This window comes from Vanellus vanellus, assembly GCF_965231255.1.
Source record: "Vanellus vanellus genome assembly, chromosome: 14".
NCBI classification, from domain to species: Eukaryota; Metazoa; Chordata; class Aves; order Charadriiformes; family Charadriidae; genus Vanellus; species Vanellus vanellus.
In genome coordinates this window covers 14,351,606-14,372,606 of record NC_138919.1, presented here as the reverse complement: position 1 = coordinate 14,372,606, position 21,001 = coordinate 14,351,606, and the positions used below count along the sequence as shown (strand labels likewise).

Sequence of the window (21,001 nt, the reverse complement as noted above, 5' to 3'; positions counted from 1 at the left end):
GGCGTGAGGCGGTGGCGGGAGAAGGGGTTGCGGTGGGGGCCCGGCTGCGGGCTGGGCCGGGGCCGGGGCTGGGGCTGCGGCGGGGCCTCCCGCAGGGCCCGGCGGTGGCGGGGGGGACCGGGGGGGCCTCGCTGCTCCATGTCGGTCCCCTCCTGCGGGAAATATGATCAGCGCGCCTGACGTGGTGGCCTTCACCAGAGAGGAGGAGCTGGAGGATGAGCTGTGCAGCGAGCCGCCCCTGCCTGAGGAGTACTCGGTGCCACTCTTCCCCTTCGCCAGCCAGGGCGCCAACCCCTGGGCCAAGGTCGCTAGCTCCAAGTTCACCCGGGACTTCATCCTCATCTCCGAGTTCTCGGAGCAAGTGGGGCCTCAGCCCCTCCTGACCATCCCCGATGATGCCAAAGTGTCGGGCACTTTCGATCTCAATTATTTTTCCCTTCGGATCATGTCTGTGGATTACCAAGCTTCCTTTGTGGGGCACCCTCCTGGCTCTGCCTACCCGAAGCTGAACTTCGTGGAGGACTCCAAAGTGGTGCTGGGGGACTCGAAGGAAGGGGCCTTTGCATATGTGCACCACTTGACTCTCTACGATCTCGAAGCCAGGGGTTTCGTGAGGCCCTTCTGCATGGCCTACATTTCTGCCGACGAGCACAAAATCATGCAGCAGTTTCAGGAGCTCTCTGCGGAGTTCTCCAAAGCCTCTGAATGCCTAAAGACGGGGAACAGGAAAGCTTTTGCTAACGAACTGGAAAAGAAACTGAAAGATCTTGACTACACCAGGACTGTTCTGCACAACGAAACTGAGATACAGAAGAAAGCCAACGACAAAGGGTATTATACAACCCAAGCCATCGAGAAGGCCAATGAGCTGGCCAGTGTGGAAAAGTCTATCATCGAGCACCAAGATCTGCTCAAACAAATCAGGTCCTATCCCTACAGGAAGTTGAAGGGGTCCGACTTCCACCCCTATGAGCCAGAGTGTACTCTGGGTCAAGCCAATGTGGGCAGTCATCAGGACCTGACTACCTCTGATCTTGCTGAGCCTGGCGAAACACACCTTTATGCCCACATGCCATCCTATACCCCCAAGCTCATCAAAGCGAAGTCTGCCAAATGCTTTGACAAGAAGCTGAAGACACTGGAGGAACTGTGTGACATTTATTTTTTCACCCAAACCCTTGACCAGTTGCATCAGATCGAAAGGACTTTCAGAGGGGACGTGTGCTATCTCCTGACAGACCAGATCAGCAGGGCGCTCTTAAAGCAACAAAGCGTAACTAACTTCCTCTTTGAGGACGTATCTTTTCTGGATGAAAAACCACCCGAAAAACAGTACAGAGGCTGCCAGGGGTTCAGTCAAGATGCCGTCGATAGAAAGTGTTTGGAAGAGTCCCCCGCTCCTAAAGTAGTCATCAGCCTGGGATCCTACAAGTCCAGCGTGGAGTGTGTGCCCATCAAGATGGAGCAGGAAATTGAGGACTCCCAAGAACCCAAAATGGCCGAGTCTGTGACATTCGAACACCAGGAGAACCTGGACTATCTTGATGCAGATATTAAAGGCAGCATCAGTAGCGGTGAGAGCATCGAGGTTCTCGGAACAGAGAAGTCTGCATCTGGCTTGACAAAATCAGAGAGCCAGGCTAGCCTACCCGTCAGCCCCAGTCCCCAGGCGGGCAGGAGCAAGGTGGGTAGCCGGCGGACTGTCAGCGAGGACAGCATCGAGGTTCTCAGCACATGTCCCTCCGAGTCGCTCATCCCGGAAGATTTCAAAGCGAGCTACCCAAGTGCCATTAATGAGGAACCTTACGTGGATGATGAAGAGGGAGGCCTTCATTTTACCCCCAAACTAAACCCAGACAACACTGATGAGCAGGAAGACATTTCAAAACAGGAAAACTTAGTGCAGGTTGATTCTGCCTGTTGTATTGGGAAGGAGAGTCCCAGCTTCTTTGAGCCCCTCCCTGACCTGGGACAGAAGCCCTGTGACGAGGACGGGGTGGTCAGAATCCCCCCACAGCCATACCGGCAGGTCGAGCCAGGGCTGCGTGGGAGCTTTGGGGGCTTCCCCTCCCACGATGGCATCTCGGGGGGGCTCCTTCCTTATGAGTTTGACTCGCGCTACCTGACAGGTGCCAGGGAGGTCAGTAAGAGCAGCCTGGATGAATGCTCAGACTCCACGAGCTATATCAGCAGTGCCGCCTCCACATGCTCCGACAGGACCCCTTCTCCTGCTCACCCTGCCTGTCAGGCGAGTGAAAGGCACAAAAAAAAGGCTGGCCAGAATGCGCTGCGGTTTATCAGGCAGTACCCCTTCGCTCACCCTGCCATCTACTCCCTGCTCAGTGGGAGGACTCTGATCGTGCTGGGGGAAGAGGAAGCAATAGTCAAGAAGCTTGTGACAGCGCTTTCCATCTTCGTGCCGAACTGCAGCGTTTACGCCAAGCCTGTGAAGCACTGGGTGACTTCCCCTCTGCACGTTGTGGATTTCCAGAAGTGGAAGCTGATAGGACTCCAGAGGTAAATTAAGGTTTGCTTATCGGTGTTGAGGTGTATGATAAAAACTTTTCCTAAGCAAGAATTTCAGAGGGGAATGGGTGTGCAGGGGAGGTTTCTGTCTACCTACACAGCTGCTGTGAGTTTCTGCTTATGAGATGTATTTGTGGAAGGCTGGTAGATTTGTCTGTCTCTTTATATCCAGCTTCCCTTGAGAGTTAATATTTAAAACATCTGCTGGGCACTTGTTGCCTGGCTCATACTAGTTATTTGGTCAGGAAGCTTCCTTCTGGTTTAGGTCTTAGCCTAGCAAAGCAGAGAACAAACACACGAGTCACGTGTGATTTGATGAGTGCTCCTGGAGTCCCTTGTGTTCTTTCCCTCATCTCCTGCCAAAACTCTTTGACATTTCTAGCTAGAACTTTGTTTTTCAAATGAATGCTTTGATATGGGAAGGGTTTTTTCTTGTGGACCCTAATGAAGAGATGATGCACTGTTGATGAGATCGGTAGGTCAGAAATTGGAGTACCAGCACCTTATGCTGTGTTGGTGAAGGAGTGCCTGCCGGGTGTTTTGAGAAGGGCGGAGCTGCCAGGCTCTCTTCGAGGGGTTGCAGATGTACAGGGACTTAGTTATAACAACCCTTAGTGCAGGAAAAAAGGTCCGCAGAGCTCAGTGGGCTGTGGTGCTGGAATTGCATTTCAGATGCAAAGGAAACTTTTGCATAGGGTGAGGACTATCACAAAAGCAAGCACCCCTTCACTGACACACAGTCCTGAAATGTGGCTTTGCAGTTTATATTAGTAAATAGCAATTGCTCATCTCTCAAGATTTTGGTCCTGCCTTTGTTGCTGTTATGAAAAGGATTTTCTTTGTGTGTTACCAGGATGTGTTTGACGCTTTGGGTACAGGTATGACAGGGAATGGCCATTGCTGTCACCAACATAGAAAACATGAGTCAGAATGGCAGCCCATTGCTCAGAGCCAGGCTGGAATAGCTCCTGAAAGACTGTTTCTGAACAGTATTAAAATCAAAATACAGAAATCTGCTTTCTGGGCTGCTGAGTATTATGTTGCTGGGGGTTGTGGATGATGAAATTTTCCTAATCTGTGAGTTTACCATTATTTCTGTGCTCGTGAGGCGGGGTGACAGCTCTGCCAACAGCTGCACCCAAACTTCTCTGTCTGTTGGTGAGGTTTTTAAAAGCCCTGAGTGTTTACTCGTTGCTCAATGTTTGTGGTTAGATGTGATTTTTATAAACAAAAGTAATTTTTTTTTTTTTAAGAACTGCTTGTAATATGTGTCAGTCATTTAAACTCTCCTCTGTGGAACGTTAATTAAGTGTTGAGTTTAATGTGGGTGCTCTCAGCAAACCATTTGTCCAAGGGCTTTGGGAAGGAACTTAGAAGCTAAATTAATTATCCCAGTAAGGGTGCTGTGTCTCCTAAGGACGGATGCTGCCTGGGCACAGGGGCAGCCCTTACACCAGCAGCTGGGGCTCCTGGTTTGAGGCTGGGAGCTGTATCTCAACCGAGCGATTGTAACCGCACAGAATTGAGGAACAGAGGGTAGAGTGTGCGTAGGCTTGTAATTTGCATTTAAATAACATTAATTTAGGCTTGTTGGATAATTGTATGTTGTGAACGTGCTGTGGGTTTGCACCTGCCTGAAGAATGCCCAGGCTCAGCCAGGGAATATTCTGGTTTAAGGAAGGTTCCCTTTATAAAGGAAGGGCAGAAGGTTTTGTTCCGCTCAGGGCTTTGACCACCTCAGAGCAGCTCCCTCCCAAAACACCGATATGGGGGGAAAGTGGAGCTCTTGGGAGGGGCGATCTGTTTTGGGTTTCTGGGTCCTTCTTGTCACATCCAGAAGCTACCAGCTGCTGCAAGATTTGCTTGTGTTCACCAGAGATGTCCTGTCACTCCCTCTCTGTGTGTCACCGAGGGAGGAAGCTGCCCAGCAGTGGTTTATGAAGCAGTGCACACACAGTGCAGATCAGTGCATGTGGGGATTGAGGTTTCTTTGGGACCTGGCAGGCTGGAGAGACTATTTGACCATTTTCTTCTGTGCCAGGCTTTATTTGCCCACAGAGGCTCTTGTACCAGCTTGTGAACTAGAGGGAAGTATGTGCAATACAGGGGCACGGACACAGTCTGCTGCTTAACTGTCTGGTCCCCTCCAGCCATGACTTGTCTCCTTGCTGTTTCAGGATGGTGTCACCTGCCGGGGTGAACGTGCTGCATGCCCTGAGCCGATACAGCCGGTACGTCAGCATTCTAGATGCCGACAGTAAGACTCTCCGCTGCCCGCTTTACAAAGGCACCTTGGTGTCCCGGCTGGCAGACCACCGCACGCAGATCAAACGAGGAAGCACCTACTACATGCACGTCCAAAGTATCCTCACCCAGCTGTGTTCAAAAGCCTTCCTCTTCACCTTCTGCCATCATTTGCACCTTCCCATCAGTGAAAGGGAACCAGAGGAATCTGTGGTGAATCGCAGGATGAACTTTCTGAAGCTTCAACTGGGCCTTGCCAATGAAGATATCAAAATTGTACAGTATTTAGCTGAGCTGCTGAAGCTGCAGTACATTCAGGAACCTGGCCAGGGGGTGAACCCTCTGCTCAGATTTGACTATGTTCCCAGCTTTTTGTACAAAATCTAGCCTTGCGTGTGGGCTGTCTGCCTGCGTACTCAGAGTCTGACAAAGCTCATCCATGCTTGACATTGATACTGTCTGCAGTAGCTCTCATACGTCAGGAAGGGGCGAAGGAGCTGATGTGTTTGTGAGTGTCTCTGCTCCACAGAAATCAGTGTCTGAGGGGCCAGATTTCTGTGTGGTTCCCTGTAGCCAAGAACGTAGATGTTCCATTGCATAAAACACCAGGCACTCTATTTTGAAATGTTAGAAGGGGCACTATAAACTTTTAAAGCATATCATGGCAGCATCGCAGAGTGATTATGGCATGGAGAGAGGGAGAGGTGGGCTGTCTTGGGGATCGATACTAGTGTGCAGCCCCCAAAATAACACAGTGCTCCGCATGCTTCTGCCAGAGCCCTAAATGCTGTTGGTCCCTTCCGTCGAGCCAGGGCGGAGACCAGAGGGGAAATGTAAAGGTCACATGAAGTTTTTTAACCCACCAGTGTCTCACATGAGTGCAGCTTGGAAGCTCCCTGGCAGGGTGGCAGCTTGCAGTTACCTGTCTGTGCTCAGTGGTAGTGGATGATGTCCCTTCCTGCGTTTTTCTGTTTTTCCTGGTGCTTCCCAGGACAGGTTGACCCTGGGCAGGTAGGAGAGCAGTGGAGGCACATGTGCTTCTCTCCAGAAAGCGTTTGCCAGTTTCTCTCAGCTTTGTTAAAATCTGGAATGTGGAAGGACTCCTTCATGCCGGCGAACATTGAGGCACCTACTGCTGTGAATGTAGAGCACTGTGCCTTGTTAACTTGTCACGTCCTGTTTGCTGGGTGACCTCCGAGAAGGGTGAGAGGGAGACCAGGCATCCTCAAACCAAGTGAGGTTGAGGGTGGCCTTTTAAGGAGCAAGGGGAACTGAACAGAGTTTGGGGGGGACCCTCATTTTTTATGTGCTTTTTGTGATGGGGAAACGAACAGTGCAATTCAGCTGAAGCTACGCTGTGAGATGGCAAGCTGTGAGAGCAGGCTGCCTGGCTGGTGGGTTACTTGTGCTCAGGAGAGATCAGGGATGAATGTACTGGATTCCATGTCATATCCGTAATATTATTTTTTTTTTTTGTCAGGTAGTTGACTTTTGTGCTTTGCAGTAAAGCAGTGTCAGCGTTGCTGCATGCTGCTTCTGGCCAAGCCTTTGTCGTGTCTCAACTACCTCTCCTGGGGTGCTCCTGGGTAGCTCTGGACGGGGCAGAACTGCCACTATCTGAGCCTTGATGCCGAGGACTTTCCTTTCAAAGCTTCTGTGCTGCTGCCTGTGCCATAAAGGTTGTGCCACTGGTGTGGTGACACTCCCAGATTGTTCCTGTTAGTGCCAAAAGCTTTGTGCCCAGACACAGCACTCCCCTCTGGAGTCTCGTAGGAGTTGCTGCTCCTTGGCCACTGGTTCTGGGCTGCGGTCTGCTCTGCCCAGTGCTGTGTGGTGGTAGCAGCCCCTGTGGTACGTCTAAGCAAGAAAAGCCTTGCTAGGAAATATAGCCTTGGTTTTATTGCTTTTTATCACTTTTCTGATTATGGGATGAGAACAGCTGAGATCTTACAAGATGAGCTGAAGTGTTGTTTGGTTTGGTTTTGTTTTTTTTTTTTTTTTTTTTAAATCTCTGTTTATTGTGCTGGTGTGAGGAAGTGCTGGAGGTGAATGTGATGTTCCTCCTGTGCCCACGGAAGTTTCTGTGTACGGACTGGGGCTCGTCAGTGTGACTTAGACCCCACTGAAACTTGCTGGGAGAACCGCACTGCTCCAAAACCTGTGTCCTGAAGGCAAGGAGGCTCCTTGGGGAGCTTGTCATCTGGCACCACCGTCTGCGCTTCAGTACTGCTGCCACCGCTATCTCGCGCCTGGAAAGGGCTCTCTGGGGTAGGGCGGGAAGTATAAACCAACAGGGCAGAAAGGCTATTTTTAAATGTTTGTGTTGCTTCTGGTGGCTGGCAGTGAGGCCAGCTCAGCCGAGCAAGTTGAGCTTGTTGTAGTCTCCAGAGGGATTTCGAAGGCCAGGGGTTGCTTGTGATGGTGGTTTTAGGTCGCAGTTGGGAAGCAGCGTGGCATTACCTTTGCTGTGTGTGGGGCTGCGCGTCTTTAAAGCATGTTTAAAGGCCTTTTCCTTTCCTAACTGTGCTTTCCTGTCGCATATGAACTGGGTCTGCTGGTGAAAGACTTCCATGTCCATCGAAAACACCTACTTTCTGAAGTGACTTGAGATGTCCCCTTGTTGATTCATGTGCATCTGAACGGCTTCCACACTAAAGCTGAGGCGAGATTCCCCAGAGGCATCTCAGTAAATGAGTAATGCAGGTGACACCAGGCAGACGAAAGCTCCCTGCATCCTGCCTGACCTGCAGCTCTGGAGAAGTGCTCAGCACAGGAGCTTGTTTCCTGCTGGAAAATGACCTGATGCTGTTGAGGTTTGGGGAGGGAGGGACAAACTTTTTTTCCTGCTGACTCACTTATGTCTTCCTCCAGGCTGACAGCGCAGAGCGGTGGAGCAGGATCAATAATTAGTGTTGGCTGATCTCTTAGTCACAGTGGTCCCTACCTGTGGTGTTCAGCTGCACTCATAAACTGATAAATAACTCACTTCTCATTGCTCTCTCTATCAAATCTGTAGTATCTGATATTCAAGGCTGTGCTGAGCAATACTTGCACTATCACCTGTCTGACCTGCTTCATCTCCAGCACAAAGCAGCTCTGATTTGGGAGGATGCCCTGGGACCCTCGCCTGTTTCGAAACGGGAGCTCTGCGCTATCTGCAACTCAGCTATTAAGCAGGAGCTGTGGGGAAACACGCCTTGGAGTACTTGTCCTCCGAACGCTGGCTCATGGCAGGGTAACCTCTGAGCTCGGACTTCAGGAAGGGGGTAATTACATCAGGCTGTGGCACCTCAGTGCAGCTGGAGCCCAGCCTGCCCTCGCTGCTTGTGGTGCCTGTAACGGTGGCAGAAATCAGGGAGAGTCTGAGTGCAGCTGGTGATTAGGGAGCTGAATTCGTCTTTGCTCAGTAATTTCTCTGTCTGACCTACTTCTGTACAGTAAAGATCCCTATATCAGCACTTTAAGACTTTTTCCTCATCTTCACTGTGTTACCTCACCAGTTTCTGATATTAGCAGACTTATAACAAGTTACGATCTTCGCACTAACAGCTCCTGCAACAAACCTTGGCATGTGTGTTCGTCAGCTTGCACTGCACTGCGTGAGCGCTGCGCGCTGCCGTCCAGCCATCCTTCCACCACGAGCAGGGCAGGTTCCTCGCAGCCGCAGGGCAATACTCACCAGCCCTCCCACACCGACCCTCCAACTGCCAGAGCCAGCATGCTCTGCATGGCCATCACCTGCTTCTGTGAGTGCTGCCAGCATGCCTCCACCTCCCGCACGATGGCTCGGGTTCCTCCTCTCTCTCTGGCTGTCAGGGAGAGGAGGTTTTAAGCCTGACCGAGAATTCATCAAGACAAAGGTCTCCCCTGGCCGTCTGCTGCCTGGCTGGAGGGCAAGGCTCCCTTTTCTTACTCCTCTGCTTCCCTGCGTTGGGAGATGAACCGCCAGCCCCTGCTCCACGCTACACTAGCCCTCGCTTTCAGATCCCACCCCAAGGAGGGTCAGCCATAGGAGTAGGTGATATTAACCCTACACAGGTTTCATTTCTCAGAGAATAGTGCTCGGATTTACTTTCATCCAGTAGCAATCACTTCTAAGCAGCTCCAAAGCTGTCTTGCCTTGACTAGGGAAGTATTGCCTATACTCTAGCAATATTCACCGTACATAACGGGTGGGAGAGGCGCTAGAGGGGCGGGAGCTGATGGCTCTGTGCCCCCAGGCCTGTTCTTTAGTTGTCATTGGGCATGGGGGGCCCTGAGCCCCTGGTCTGGTGATGGGTGACAGTGTCAGAGAGCTGGGCAGGACCTGGGGCTTGTAGCAGCGCTTTGAGAAGGCTCCTGTAATTAGGTGCAATGGGAAATTCAGTGAGCTGCCCAGGCTGGAGGAGAGTGCCTGCTCCACGCAGTGCCCCAGTAGCACGACGTCAGAGCAACAGACTGTACCCCGATATTGGAGGGGTCACAAACCCACTACACGCTGTTTCCCGAGATGCATTTTTAACTGGAAGGCAGAAACACAGGGTACCCAGTCCTGCTGGCTGCCTCGCTGCTGGCACGGGGATGGGGCTGGGCTAAGAGCTGCCTCTGAGGGCTGCGAGGAGGCTGTGATGAATTCTCATCTTATTTTAAAGCACTGTATCCTATTACTGCATGTTGAGTTCCGTGTGTGTGCCTGTGCGTGCCGAATGCTTGCGTCAGTAGTTAGAGCGAGTGTGACCGGGAGAAATCCAAGAAGCATGTCTTAGTGTCGTGCTGTAAGTGTCACTGCACAAGAGTTTAACAGATGTTAACACCAAATGACTAGTCTGAAAAATGTACTTTTAAAAAAAAAAAAATTATTTATTTGGGTTCAGATATTTTTGAAATACAAAAAAAAAAAATTGGTTGTATTTTTTAAAGCTTATAATTCTTGTCATACATTGTGGTTAAATTCTTAATTTTACCGTGCTTATTAAAAAATGGTTCTACCTAAGCTTTCTGCTCAGAGGTCTGAGAAAATACCGGAGACGCTGGCTAGGACAGGATGGCGATGCTGAGAGGGCTGTTCTCGGTGGGTTTGGGGCAAGACTTGGCCTTGTCAAAGCCTGCAGAGGCTGGAAAGCATAAAAGGAATTTCTCAAGCCAGAAACCAGGGAGGCTTTTAGCAGCTGTGAAGTCTCTTGTGGAGCTGAGCACAGCACGCCTGGCCATGGGGGCAGTGGACCCCCATGTGCCTCCCGCTGCTGTGGGCAGAGGTGTCCGGGTGAAGGTGGGCAGGCCTGCCTAAACCTCATCTGCCGCTCCCACAGACAGCAAGAGCTGGATCAAAGCCCGGCCTGGGCATGAGGCTGAGGGTTACCTGGTGCTCAGTACCAATTCTAACACTGAGTGGTGAAGGGGCTGGTTTCCCCACAATGGGGTGTGTGCTTGAGGGTGTCCTCTACCCCAAATAGGAAGGGAGAGGTGAGTTAGAGCCACTGCTACACCGCAGCCAGGGCCAGCAAGAAGGTGCTGGGAGAAGGCACTGGGGTGTTGGTCTCAGGCTGGAGGTGCGAGTGTGCCACGATCCTGGGTACTTCCGCAGCTCCGGGAGCAGGCACAGGTCCCTCCCCTTACAGAACAGGCAGCCCCGGGAGTGGGAAGGTTGCTGCGAAGGCCTCCACCTCTTCCTTCAGTGCCTTCAGCTCGCCCTGGTATTTCTCCTCCTCCAGTTTCTCCTTGAATTCCTTCAGTGTGGCCTTGGGGCTCATGTCCTTCTGCACGCGCAGTGTCAGCTCGATCCCTGCCAGGATGGGAGATGTGTCAGTCAGCCCTTGCGGCTGCAACATCTCTGCCTGCGCCCGCAGTGGGCAGCTGCCACTTGCTGCACCTCTCCCAGCCCTGCCGCAGGGACTCTGCGGGGCTGGACCACGGGCTCAGCCCTGCACCACCCACAGCAGCACTTGGGCTCACTTCCCTGAGATGTGGGAGGGAAGCAGCAGGGCTTCGAGGGACTTGTTGCCCCAGGAAACCAGTGTGGGATCCCTGAGGACAACTGGAACCAGACTGGAAAAGGTACAGTTTTAATCCAGGCTTTCAGCATGCTGCTAGTGCAGTGGGGAGGGTTTGGCTGGTCCCAGCTGTGGCCAGACGTGCAGGTGGGACCGTTCTTCCTCACTTGTGTGTGTGCTCCCTCGCCAGCTGCTGGGGAAGCCTCACAGCTTGTGCTTCCTCACCCGGAGGAGCTGCCCTGGCCCAAGGCTGCTGCTGGAGCTGAGACTGGGCACCCACGTGTACCCCCTGGGCCTCACCTCTGTGGATGTACTGAGCCACCATGCGGAAGTCATCCTGTCGGAACCCACGGGAGGTGAGAGCTGGTGTCCCGAACCGCAGGCCACTGGGGCGCAGGGCACTGATGTCGCCTGCACCAGAGCAAGTCATGTGTGACCAAAACAGGTACCAAAACTGCCATGCATGGCAAATCAGTGTGGTTCCCAGTGCCTGGAATGGACCAGGAGCTAGGAGCCCTGCAGGAAGCTCTGCACAGGCCACAGGAGATGCTCACCGGGGCACGTGTTCTTGTTGCAGGCGATGGAGCAGATCTCCAGCACCCGCTCAGCCCGGCCGCCATCCGTGCCTCTGCTGCGCAGGTCCAGGAGAATCAGGTGGTTGTCGGAGCCCCCTGCAAAGAGAGGGGTTTGGTGGGGGGGACGTGGGATAGGGGTAAACACTGCTACTGTATGAGACTTCAGCAAAAAAGCCTTGGGATTGCACTGGGGATTGCACCGTGGCCTGCCCCTGGTTTTGGGGGCAGAAGGGGGCCTGCCCTTTGGAAGGGGGGCTGCTTCAAAATAGTTTTATGCATGTCCTGAGGAATTGCAACGGCACAGCTCTGCCTGTCGTGTCTGTACATGTGCTGCCCTCGTGGCCTGGCTCGGACCCTGGGCCATGCACAGGGGTCAGCCCCGTCCCACAGCCAAGACGTGTCCTCACCCGTGACGATGTCGTAGCCCAGCTCCATCAGTGCCTTTGAGAGCGCCTTGCAGTTCGCGACCACCTGCTGCTGGTAAGCCTTGAACTCAGGCGTCATGGCCTGCTGCAGCGCCACGGCGATCCCTGGGGAGGAAGGCAGACCAGGGTGAGTTTTTGGGGGCTTCCACCAGGAGAGCTGGCAGGGATGTGTGGCACCACCAGCAGAAGCCATCCTGGTAGCTGAGCAGACTGATGGACAGTCCCTTCCCCTAACCAGGCTGGTGGCGACACCATGAGCCAAAAGGCAGGATGGGACATGCCTGGTCGCTCCTTGGGCAATGCTGGATCAAGCTGGCTGCCCTTTGCTGCATTATTTCCAGGCTGCAAGCCCCTTGTGGCACCTGGAGCCCCCGTCACTGCTGCTGGGGGTCAGAGCCCAGCCAGAACACCTTTGCCTGCTGCATTCACCATCCTGGAGCTGGTGACCAGCCTGGATGCATACCTGCAATGGCATGGTTGTGTGGGCCTCCTTGCAGACCAGGGAAGACTGCCTGGTTGATGAGGCTCTCCAGGTTGTAGAGTGTTTCCTTGCCCGTCTTGGGGTCCATGCTGCGGGTGCCTGCGGGAGGGGAGGGCAGGGTCACTCACGAGGCAGCTCAGCCTCCCTTCTCCCACGAGCTGCTTTCCCCCCCTGGCCTTTCAGAGCAGGGATAGTGGTTGTTCCTCTTCAAACCTGGGCCACAGTTGGCCCTGGGAAGTTCCCCAGATGCTCTCAGGAGGCCCCAGACTTTTGTGCCCTCCCTCCTTCCCAGCTAGAGCAGGAAGGAGCTTTAACTTGCAGCCCCCCCAGCCTGGGGGGAGTGTTTCTCCCGGCTCCCTGGTCAGGTCAGGCACCTTTGCGGTAGAAGATCATGCCAGCCCTGCAGCCCCGCAAGGTCTTGTGGGTGGTGGTGGAGACGACGTCGCAGTGGTCAAAGGGGGAGGGCACCACACCAGCAGCCACCAGCCCACTGATGTGAGCCATGTCGGCCATGAGATAGGCACCATTGGCATCGGCGATCTTCCGCATGCGGGCGTAGTCCAGGTTGCGTGAGTAGCAGCTGACACCTGCAGGGAGATGGTGCATGGAGAGGACAGGAGCAGATGCTCGAGGACCTTGGGACAGACACAGGTCCAGCCCTGCAATGGGGACAGCCCAGCTGAGGACAGCACACAAGCTCCTGCCAGCGTGGATGTGTTTGAGGTCTCCTCCTGGCACTGCAGCATCTGTGGGCTTACCGGAGGGCTGCTGGCTTCTGAGAGCCACCTCCACCCAGCGTGGGTCACCAGGGAGGTCGGTAAGGGTTTGATCCTTACCTGCTATGATCAGCTTGGGGTGGAAGAGGCGAGCGTTCTCCTCCAGACGGTCATAGTCAATGTAACCGGTCTTGGGGTTGACCTGGGAGAGAAAGAGGAGGGTTCAGCCACCTTGGGCATGGGTGAAGATCAGTCGCAGTGCCATCCTGCAGGAGAGGGTGCCAGCAGCCAGATGCCGGTACTTTTAGCTTCAAGAGGCACCTACACTTATGATGACCACATCCTGGCTCCAGCAGAGCAGCTCCCTACCTTATAGGGCATGGACTCAAAGAAGACAGAGGTGGCAGAGATCTTCTTCTTGTCCGTCATGAATCCATGGGTGAGGTGGCCCCCATCGGGCAGGTCCAGCCCCATGATTCTGCCATGGGGTTCCACCAGGGCTGTGTACACCGCAAAGTTTGCAGGTGACCCTGCAGTGATAGCGCACCGGGCTGGTTATGGGTGCCAGGATGTGTAGAAGCCAGTGCAGCCAGCCTGGCTCTCCTAAGCACCCCGTTACCTGAGTAGGGCTGGACGTTGACACCCCACTTCTGGGGGTCAAGCCGGTATGCTTGCAGGGCTCGCTTCTGGCACAGCCTTTCCAGCTCGTCTACGAACTCTGTCCCACCATAGTACCTGCAGTAAAGGACGGGACAGGGGTTAAAACCAAACTCATTACTCAGAACGGTCCCTGTGGCCAAGCCGGGAAGAAGCCAAGCTGATTCCACATTTGCAGCAGCCACCCAGACAGCAGCTGCAACAGATGTGACCCTTCTGAGATTGTCCCATGTGTGGGCAAGGACAGAAGCCAAGAGAGTGGAATTCTGCCCTGGAGGAGCTTAGCTGCCAGCACCAGGACATCGCTTCCTCTCCAGAGCTGAGGTCTGGCAGCGTGGGTGGTTCCTCTTCCCTCCCTGTGAGGGTTTGGGTTGGGTGGGACTCAGCTCAAGCCCTGTACCTTTGTCCCGGGTAACCCTCGGAGTATTTGTTGTTCAGGCAGGATCCCAGGGCTTCCAGGACTGCTCGGCTTGCAAAGTTCTCTGATGCAATTAACTCCAGCCCCAGCCTCTGCCGCTGCTTCTCCTTCTTGATGATGCTGTGCACCTTTGGAAGGGGAGAGAAACAGCTTCACCCATGCTGGCTCTGCACAGAGACGTGGATGCTCTGCGGTAAGGGATGCAGCTTTGGACAGGACAGGGCATGGAGAGGGGTCTGGAAAAGTGGTGGGGAAGAGAGAAGAGATCCCTTCTCAGTACAGCTGGTCCCAAACAGTTCATATGTCCAGTCATAGGCCGCGTTTTGGGTTTCTACCGGTCAGGAAGCTGCCAGATAATTCAGCTGTCATTTGGGCTACAGAATCAAGGGCAACTGCCACATGGCCTGGTGGGCCAGCTGCTCTGATGTAGGCATTAGAGCTTCAAGCAGATGGGTATGAGCAATAGATGCAAAGTTATGACCATATTATGGGCACACAGTTGGAGGATGCTCGCTCTCTCCACCTTTTGCTGCAGCAGAGAGGGCACGGAGGGTGGATAGGTCCCACCAGCTCAGCCTTGGGCCATCTCCCTGCCACGTCCCTGGCTAGAGGAGGTCAGCCTTCCCGCAACTGCCTGGAGGATGAACAAACTGGCTGCTGGGCAGGGGCCAGGAAGGGGCACTCACCTCCGGGTCGTTGCTGTCAAGCGGCTCCATTACCATCTTGTTATGGGAGGCCCAGAGTGCCGCACTGGGAAGGGCCACATCGCCCTGTGTTGAGTTGGCCATCTTTCTGCTGTGTCCAATTATCACCTGCCAGTGGAGAAAGGAGTTTGTGGGATGGCAGCAGGGCTGGGTGCATCCCTGCACCCTGCCTGCTCCTATGCCACATCTTACCTGGAAGCACAGAGGGACCAGGCACAGGCCGGGGCCCACTGAGCGAGGAAAACACCAACAACTCTCAGGTTTCCCCCACTGATTTAAGACCAGTTCATTAATTATAGTGCTTTGATCATTTCGGACAGTCTCCTGTTGGTGCCCCACCTGGGCTCCCTCCACCCATCTCTGGAGTGCCTGGCCAGACACTTGGGGACGTTGGACCCGCACATGGACCAAACCCTATCAGCAACACGAGCAATGCCTTTCCCTCTTGCTCCCACACATCTGTAAGTCTTAGGGCTTCTAGGAAATTCTAGCAAATGCCCTCATGGACACAAGGGTGTCCTATTAAAACTGCTGTTTAATTTTAGTGAAGTGCTCATACCCACAGACCTCAATTTTAATGTGTGTTGCATTCCCCAGCAGGCTTAAACCTCTCGGCTACTTTCCCTTGTGTGTAGCCATGAGGGCAAAGTCCCAGCAGGTCAGAGTCCTACTCCAAACCCTAACTGAAGCAAGCATGGCTTGTGGAGCAGGGCCTCAAGAAGCAGCAGCTCTGTCTCAGCTTGACTCCATGGCACGCGTGATGCCCAGGCCTGGCAGCAGCCCTCCAGCCCCATCCATGCAACCACTGCTCGCATTATAATGCGGAGCACAAGCTCTCAGGCAGGCGTGACAGCCCAGCTTCTGCCTTGGCTGAAAACAATGCATCTTTTTACCCATTAACCCTGCAAGGCCAGCGAAGGGCCGTGAGCAGGTTATTAAGCAATCGCACTTGGTTTGCTTGTGCCAAGCTGATGAAGTCCATTCAGCACAGGCCTGCTGTGTGCTGCCCTCACTGGGCAAGGACGCCTGGCCACCCTCCTCCCTAAGCCCAGGGCCTCACTGGCAGAGAGGGAATCCCCGCTGTCAGAAAAGCTGATTGGGATAGGAAAAGGGCTGCAAAGGAAAGGGCAGGGTGCAGCACTGTGGCTTTGAGCAGGAGAGCTGGGTCACCCCCAGGACAGATGGCAGTGGTACTCACACCCAGCACTTTCACAGACCTGCAGAAGGCTCGGGCTGGACAGAGCTCCCCATTCCCCACCCAGGATGAGGCCCCCCATTTCCACTCTCGTGGTGGGACATCAGTCCAGCCCTGGCAGTTCACCTGCTGCAGGGATGAACCCCAGCCCTGAGGCTCCATCCCCACCTGACTCTCCACCCCTCTGTATCCCGGCTCCATCACCATCCCGTATCCCTGAGAGGCTCCCGCTGTCGCGCACTCCCTGCCCTAAATCCGGTGGTGGAGAACAGCGCTGCCCGCCCGGCTCTCACCCCTCAGCGGGGTGCCCTGTTCCCGCACGGCCCTTCCCCGCCCCGCCCGCCCTGTCCTGGCCCCCCACGACCCCTACCCGCCCGCTGTACCGAAGCTCAGTCCCGGTCCCGATCTCACTCCGCCACCGCGCGGGAGCCCGCGCGCCTAGCATAGACCGCTCAGGCACGCCCCTACACGCACCGCCCAATCAGCGCCCTGGTAGGCCGGGAAGGGGAACGCGCTCCGGAAGTGCCTGGTCCAATCAGCGCCGCGCTCTTCCCCCTCCCCGCGCTCTATTGGCCCGCGCCGAGGTGGGGCCGGCGGCCCTGCCAGCACGTGGCGGCCGGAGTGCGGGTGACCTTGGCCGGGGCGAGCGGGCGGGGACTCCTCTGCCGTCACCCCTCCTTTGCCGTCACCCCGCTGCCGTCACCCCTCCTCCTCCCGTCACCCCTCTGCCGTCGCTTCTCCTCTGCCACCACCCCCCTCTGTCATCACCCCTCCACTGCCATCACCCCTCTGCCATCACTTCCCATCTGCCATCTCCCCGCAGCCTGCTGTGTCCCCCAGGGGGCCTCTCCTCCAACCCTGGGGTGTTCCCAATATCCTGACATATGGGGGGGGGTCTCTCCGGAGCATGGGAGCCCCCCCCCCCCCGGCCACCCTGCAGCAGACAGGGAGCGCTTCCAGCCACCCCCCTGCCCTGGGTGGCCGAAGCCATGCTTTGTGGCGAGCGGGCGTGCCAGGCGGTGGCATGGCGGCTGCCAGGGTGTCAGGGGTTAAATCTGTGCACCGCAAATTGAGGAACAAGATTAGGGAATAAGGGATCCTACTAAATTCCTCGTGATCCCAAGCCAAGGGGAAAATGGAACGAGGCAGCGTGAGTCACTCACCGGAGGGGAGCAGCATCCCCTGGGGGGGTCAGCCAGGAGGTGAGAGCACCGGCTGCGGGCAGAGCCACCAAGGAGCGCGGGGCAGCGGTGAGTCCTGCGGCACCTGGGGAGGCAGGGAGCTGGGCAAGGGGAGTCGTGGTTGGTGGGTAACAGGCTGAGCGTTACACCAGAACACACCTCGGGTACCGTTCTGCCCTGGAAGCTACTTGTTGAACAGTCTTTAACTTAATCTTTGCCAGTCTAGATGTTTTTTGCTATCTTAACGTGGTGTTGGTCATCCAAAGAGGACTTGTCACAGCTGGAGGATTTGGGTTCCCGTGGTTCTGCTGCTGGCCCACGTTGCATTGCTGTTGTAGGCCAGTCATGGAGGTGGTGTTCTGACAGCGCTGACACCAGCAGCAAAACCCATGTCGGTTTCTCTGGTTGTGGTGGTTTCTGTGACGTGCAGATGCTGTAGAGAAGGACTTTATATTAATTATGTATCAAGTTACATAATCTGGCTTTGCATATACATTTTGTGTGCAGCTGCTAGCAAAGATTTTCACCTCCCCTGAGCCATAGGAGCAGCAGATGACAGCGGTGTGTGCTGTTATGATTTCAGGACTGTGGCTTGCTGGTGATGGAGGGCGTCTCTTCTTCCCCTTCACCCTTCTCTGCCAGTTCCCCCACCGTGCAGCCTGAGAATGCCACTGCCCATGACTACTACTCCGGCCTCCAGAAGAGCATGCATGTCCTCTCCATGGTGGTCTACAGTATCGCCTGTTTGCTGGGGGTGACAGGGAACGGTCTTGTCATCTGGATTGCAGGCTTCAAGATGAAGAAGACAGTGAACTCCGTCTGGTTCCTCAACCTGGCCATCGCTGACTTCATCTTCACCTTTTTCCTGCCCCTCAGCATCGCCTACACTGCCCTGGGCTTCCACTGGCCGTTTGGGAAGCTCCTGTGTAAGCTGAACAGTACCATCGCGTTCCTCAACATGTTCGCCAGCGTCTTCCTTCTGGCAGTCATCAGCATGGACCGCTGCATTTCTGTGGCCTTTCCCGTCTGGTCTCACAACCACAGGAGTCCGGAGCTGGCAGCCAGGATCGCGCTGGGGACCTGGGTCCTGGCTCTCCTCCTCAGCTCCCCATACCTTGTCTTTCGGGACACTGTGGTCAGTTCCAGGAACATCACCAGCTGCTATAATAATTTTGCACTGTCTGATGACTACACGTCCGAGGCAATGCGGAGGCTGTGGAGGATGCGGCATAAAGCGATGATCATAACGCGATTCTTATGTGGGTTCCTCATCCCTTTCACAGTGATTCTCATCTGCTATAGCATCGTTGCTGTCAAGCTGAAAAGAAGGCAGTTAGCGAACTCTGCAAAACCATACAGAATTATCATTGCTGTCACGGTCTCTTTTTTCCTCTGTTATTTCCCCTATCACGTCTTCTCCTTGCTGGAAATATCCAAAAACTCTTCTAGTCATGAGATGAAAATGGCCCTTTACATAGGGATCCCCTTGGTTTCCAGCCTTGCTTTCTTCAACAGCTGCATCAACCCCATCCTGTACGTATTTGTGGGGCCAGATTTCAAGGAGAAGTTTCGCCAGTCCATCCTGTCGACCTTTGAAGGTGCCTTCAGCGAGGAGTCGGTCCTGGGCAGCCTGAGCAGCAGGCGAAAGTCCAGGTCTGCTTCAGAAGCGGAGGTCCCGAGGGTCTGAGCAGGCGTTGGTGTGGAGGGGGCAGTTCTTTTCTCTGCAATTTGCCTTCATTTCAGAGCCATAATCGCAGGACTGGGGGGCTGCAAAGGGCTGTGCACGCTAATGAAGTGTGATTTGACCTTTTGGAGGTATCTCAAACCTACTATGACTTAATATACTATGGAAATTAAACAACCATCTGGAGCTGCAGCAGGGCAGGAAAGTCAAAGTACATTTTGCTCCTTGTGCCACTTCCTTGGCTGCCTTGTTTCCATGTAGCTTTTCCATCCCTTATGGTCCATCATACCTGGCCACATGTCTCGCTGGCTGGATGGGCTGAGGGAGTGACCACAGCCTGGGTGGTAGCTGCCAGTTGTCAGACTTGGTTGCCTCAGCACTGCTGATCTGTTACAGCTTCCAGTTTTTAACAGGGGACCCTTTGTAAAATTTGCTGGGTTTGTGACTCCACTGGCAGAGCTCCCTTTACTTTCCTCTCCTCCTGAGTCCCAAGGAGGGAGCTCTCAGGTGCTCTCCACACTGCCACCCAGTCCAGACCAGGGTCACCTTGTACATGCCAGGGGGAGGCATCTAGGGACAAATCCTGTTGCATCTCCGTTGGGTTTACCTGCCTGCAGTGCATTTGCACATGGTGAGCCGAAAGGAGAGTTTGTTCCCTGCCCTTGCCAGACTTTCCTGGCAGCTCATCTTTGCTGGGGTTCCACCAGGGAGCAAAATCGGGTGCAGCTGCACCAGCGGAGTATGGTTGTGACTGAAGTGTATGGCTGTGCCGGAGGTGTATGGCTGTGCTGGAGGTTTGCAGCTGTGCCAGTGTTTTGGCTGTTCAGAAGAGAAAAGGAGGGAGGGGAGAGCTATTCTGTAAGTCCCTTGTAATTAAATCAGTAAAGAAAATACAGAGATCCTTTCCCATGGATCATTCCAGTCTGACACATGGGCTGCTAAAGCTTAAGGAGAAAATAATTTTAAAAAAGCAGCTTGAACGTGCAGTGGGATCCATCCATAGGCACTCTTTTAAAGAAACAGAGTTAAATGAAATGGCTATATGTATTTTTGTAGGGTCTGGGATAGCTAGTAAGACACTCATCTTTTCTCTCCCCAGATGTGTGGCAGGACAAATAATTGGTTGTGCTCCAGTTACTCAGGTTTGATGTACAGCATAATTATTTCTGAGCAACGCTTGTCTGTGTTTGCATTTGACATGTTTCTGGCCCTTAAATAGCGGAGATCTGACATTCTGTACTGTTGGTGAATGAATATTAAATCCCAATAAACTTATGTAAAACACTCAACCTGTTGTGTTGCCTGTGTGATAAAACACTTGTTGATCCAACCTGACCAAGCACGCTCATCTTTGGTAACAGAAAAACTAGATAAAAAGATTAAATACCCAGAATTTGGAAACAAGCCACTGGCATTAGCAGCAACTCTCATGACTGAAGTAGACAGGGCTTGACCCGGGTGTGAGGACTTGCCTGGGGCATTCTTTCCACGTGGATCTGATTGCCAGACCGCAGTTCTGGCTTACCGTTGGGTTTCAGACCTTTTGGTATATTTGAAAACCAGTGGTTTGGAGAAGGGAAAAAAGAGCAAGCGTGGCTGAGCTGGGGCTGGTCATGTTTCACATTTGCAAACTGCCCAGGATGAAGATGATGGGGGTTTTCTTCCCAGGCTTGATCAGCCCCTGAACCACTTTAACTTTCATAAGTAGGAAATGTTGGTCACGTAAAAGGGAACAACAGTGTTGATGTGCCTATCCTAGGCAGCTGAATGAGCAGGTGACTGTATCACACCCCCCCTCTCCTGGCCTGCCCAATCTGCCTGTAAAATGGCCCAAGCTACCATTTGTCCTGTTCATCCTTCCAGAAACCTGCCTTGGAGACTCATTACTCCAGTGGATGGAAAATCTCTAACTCCCAGCCTGAATGTACGAATTTACACATACCTCAATATTGTGCATGGATGACATTACTGAGCGAGAGCTGTCACTTGAACATGTTAGGGATTAATTATGGGTCTCTGGGCCATGCAATATTAAATGGAGGTCGTGATCCTACAGGCATGCATGTACTTAACCTTAAATGCATGCACAAACCCGCTGAGAACAGGGAATGTAACAAGACCGTCCATATGTCAAGCACGAGTGAATGGAGATTTACCCTTTGCCACAAATTGCTGCCTGTCATCCAGATAAAACTGCAATGTTTGCTATGAGCATGCAACTCCAGG

At 53.8% G+C, this 21,001-nt stretch overlaps 3 protein-coding genes across 3 annotated transcripts; 2 read left to right on the top strand and 1 right to left on the bottom strand.

Annotated features, from left to right (window-relative positions):
• Positions 1 to 163: 163 nt before the first annotated feature.
• Positions 164 to 5,157, top strand: SMCR8 (SMCR8-C9orf72 complex subunit; the record flags this gene model as incomplete). Its single annotated transcript, XM_082490411.1, has 2 exons — positions 164 to 2,517; positions 4,704 to 5,157. 2 exons carry the CDS (start codon positions 164 to 166, stop codon positions 5,155 to 5,157), a joined length of 2,808 nt encoding a protein of 935 aa, XP_082346537.1.
• A 5,204-nt stretch (positions 5,158 to 10,361) lies between these two features.
• SHMT1 (serine hydroxymethyltransferase 1) lies at positions 10,362 to 14,799 on the bottom strand (the record flags this gene model as incomplete). Its single annotated transcript, XM_082490780.1, has 11 exons — positions 10,362 to 10,531; positions 11,040 to 11,150; positions 11,294 to 11,410; positions 11,722 to 11,844; positions 12,203 to 12,319; positions 12,595 to 12,807; positions 13,057 to 13,138; positions 13,306 to 13,466; positions 13,556 to 13,671; positions 13,994 to 14,139; positions 14,698 to 14,799. The coding sequence occupies 11 exons, from the start codon at positions 14,797 to 14,799 to the stop codon at positions 10,362 to 10,364; spliced, it is 1,458 nt and encodes a 485-aa protein (XP_082346906.1).
• Positions 14,800 to 17,619: 2,820 nt separating this feature from the next.
• Positions 17,620 to 19,562, top strand: LOC309677693 (chemerin-like receptor 1). The gene has a single exon (XM_082490549.1). It carries the CDS (start codon positions 17,693 to 17,695, stop codon positions 18,776 to 18,778), a length of 1,086 nt encoding a protein of 361 aa, XP_082346675.1. The 5' UTR covers positions 17,620 to 17,692; the 3' UTR covers positions 18,779 to 19,562.
• Positions 19,563 to 21,001: the final 1,439 nt, after the last annotated feature.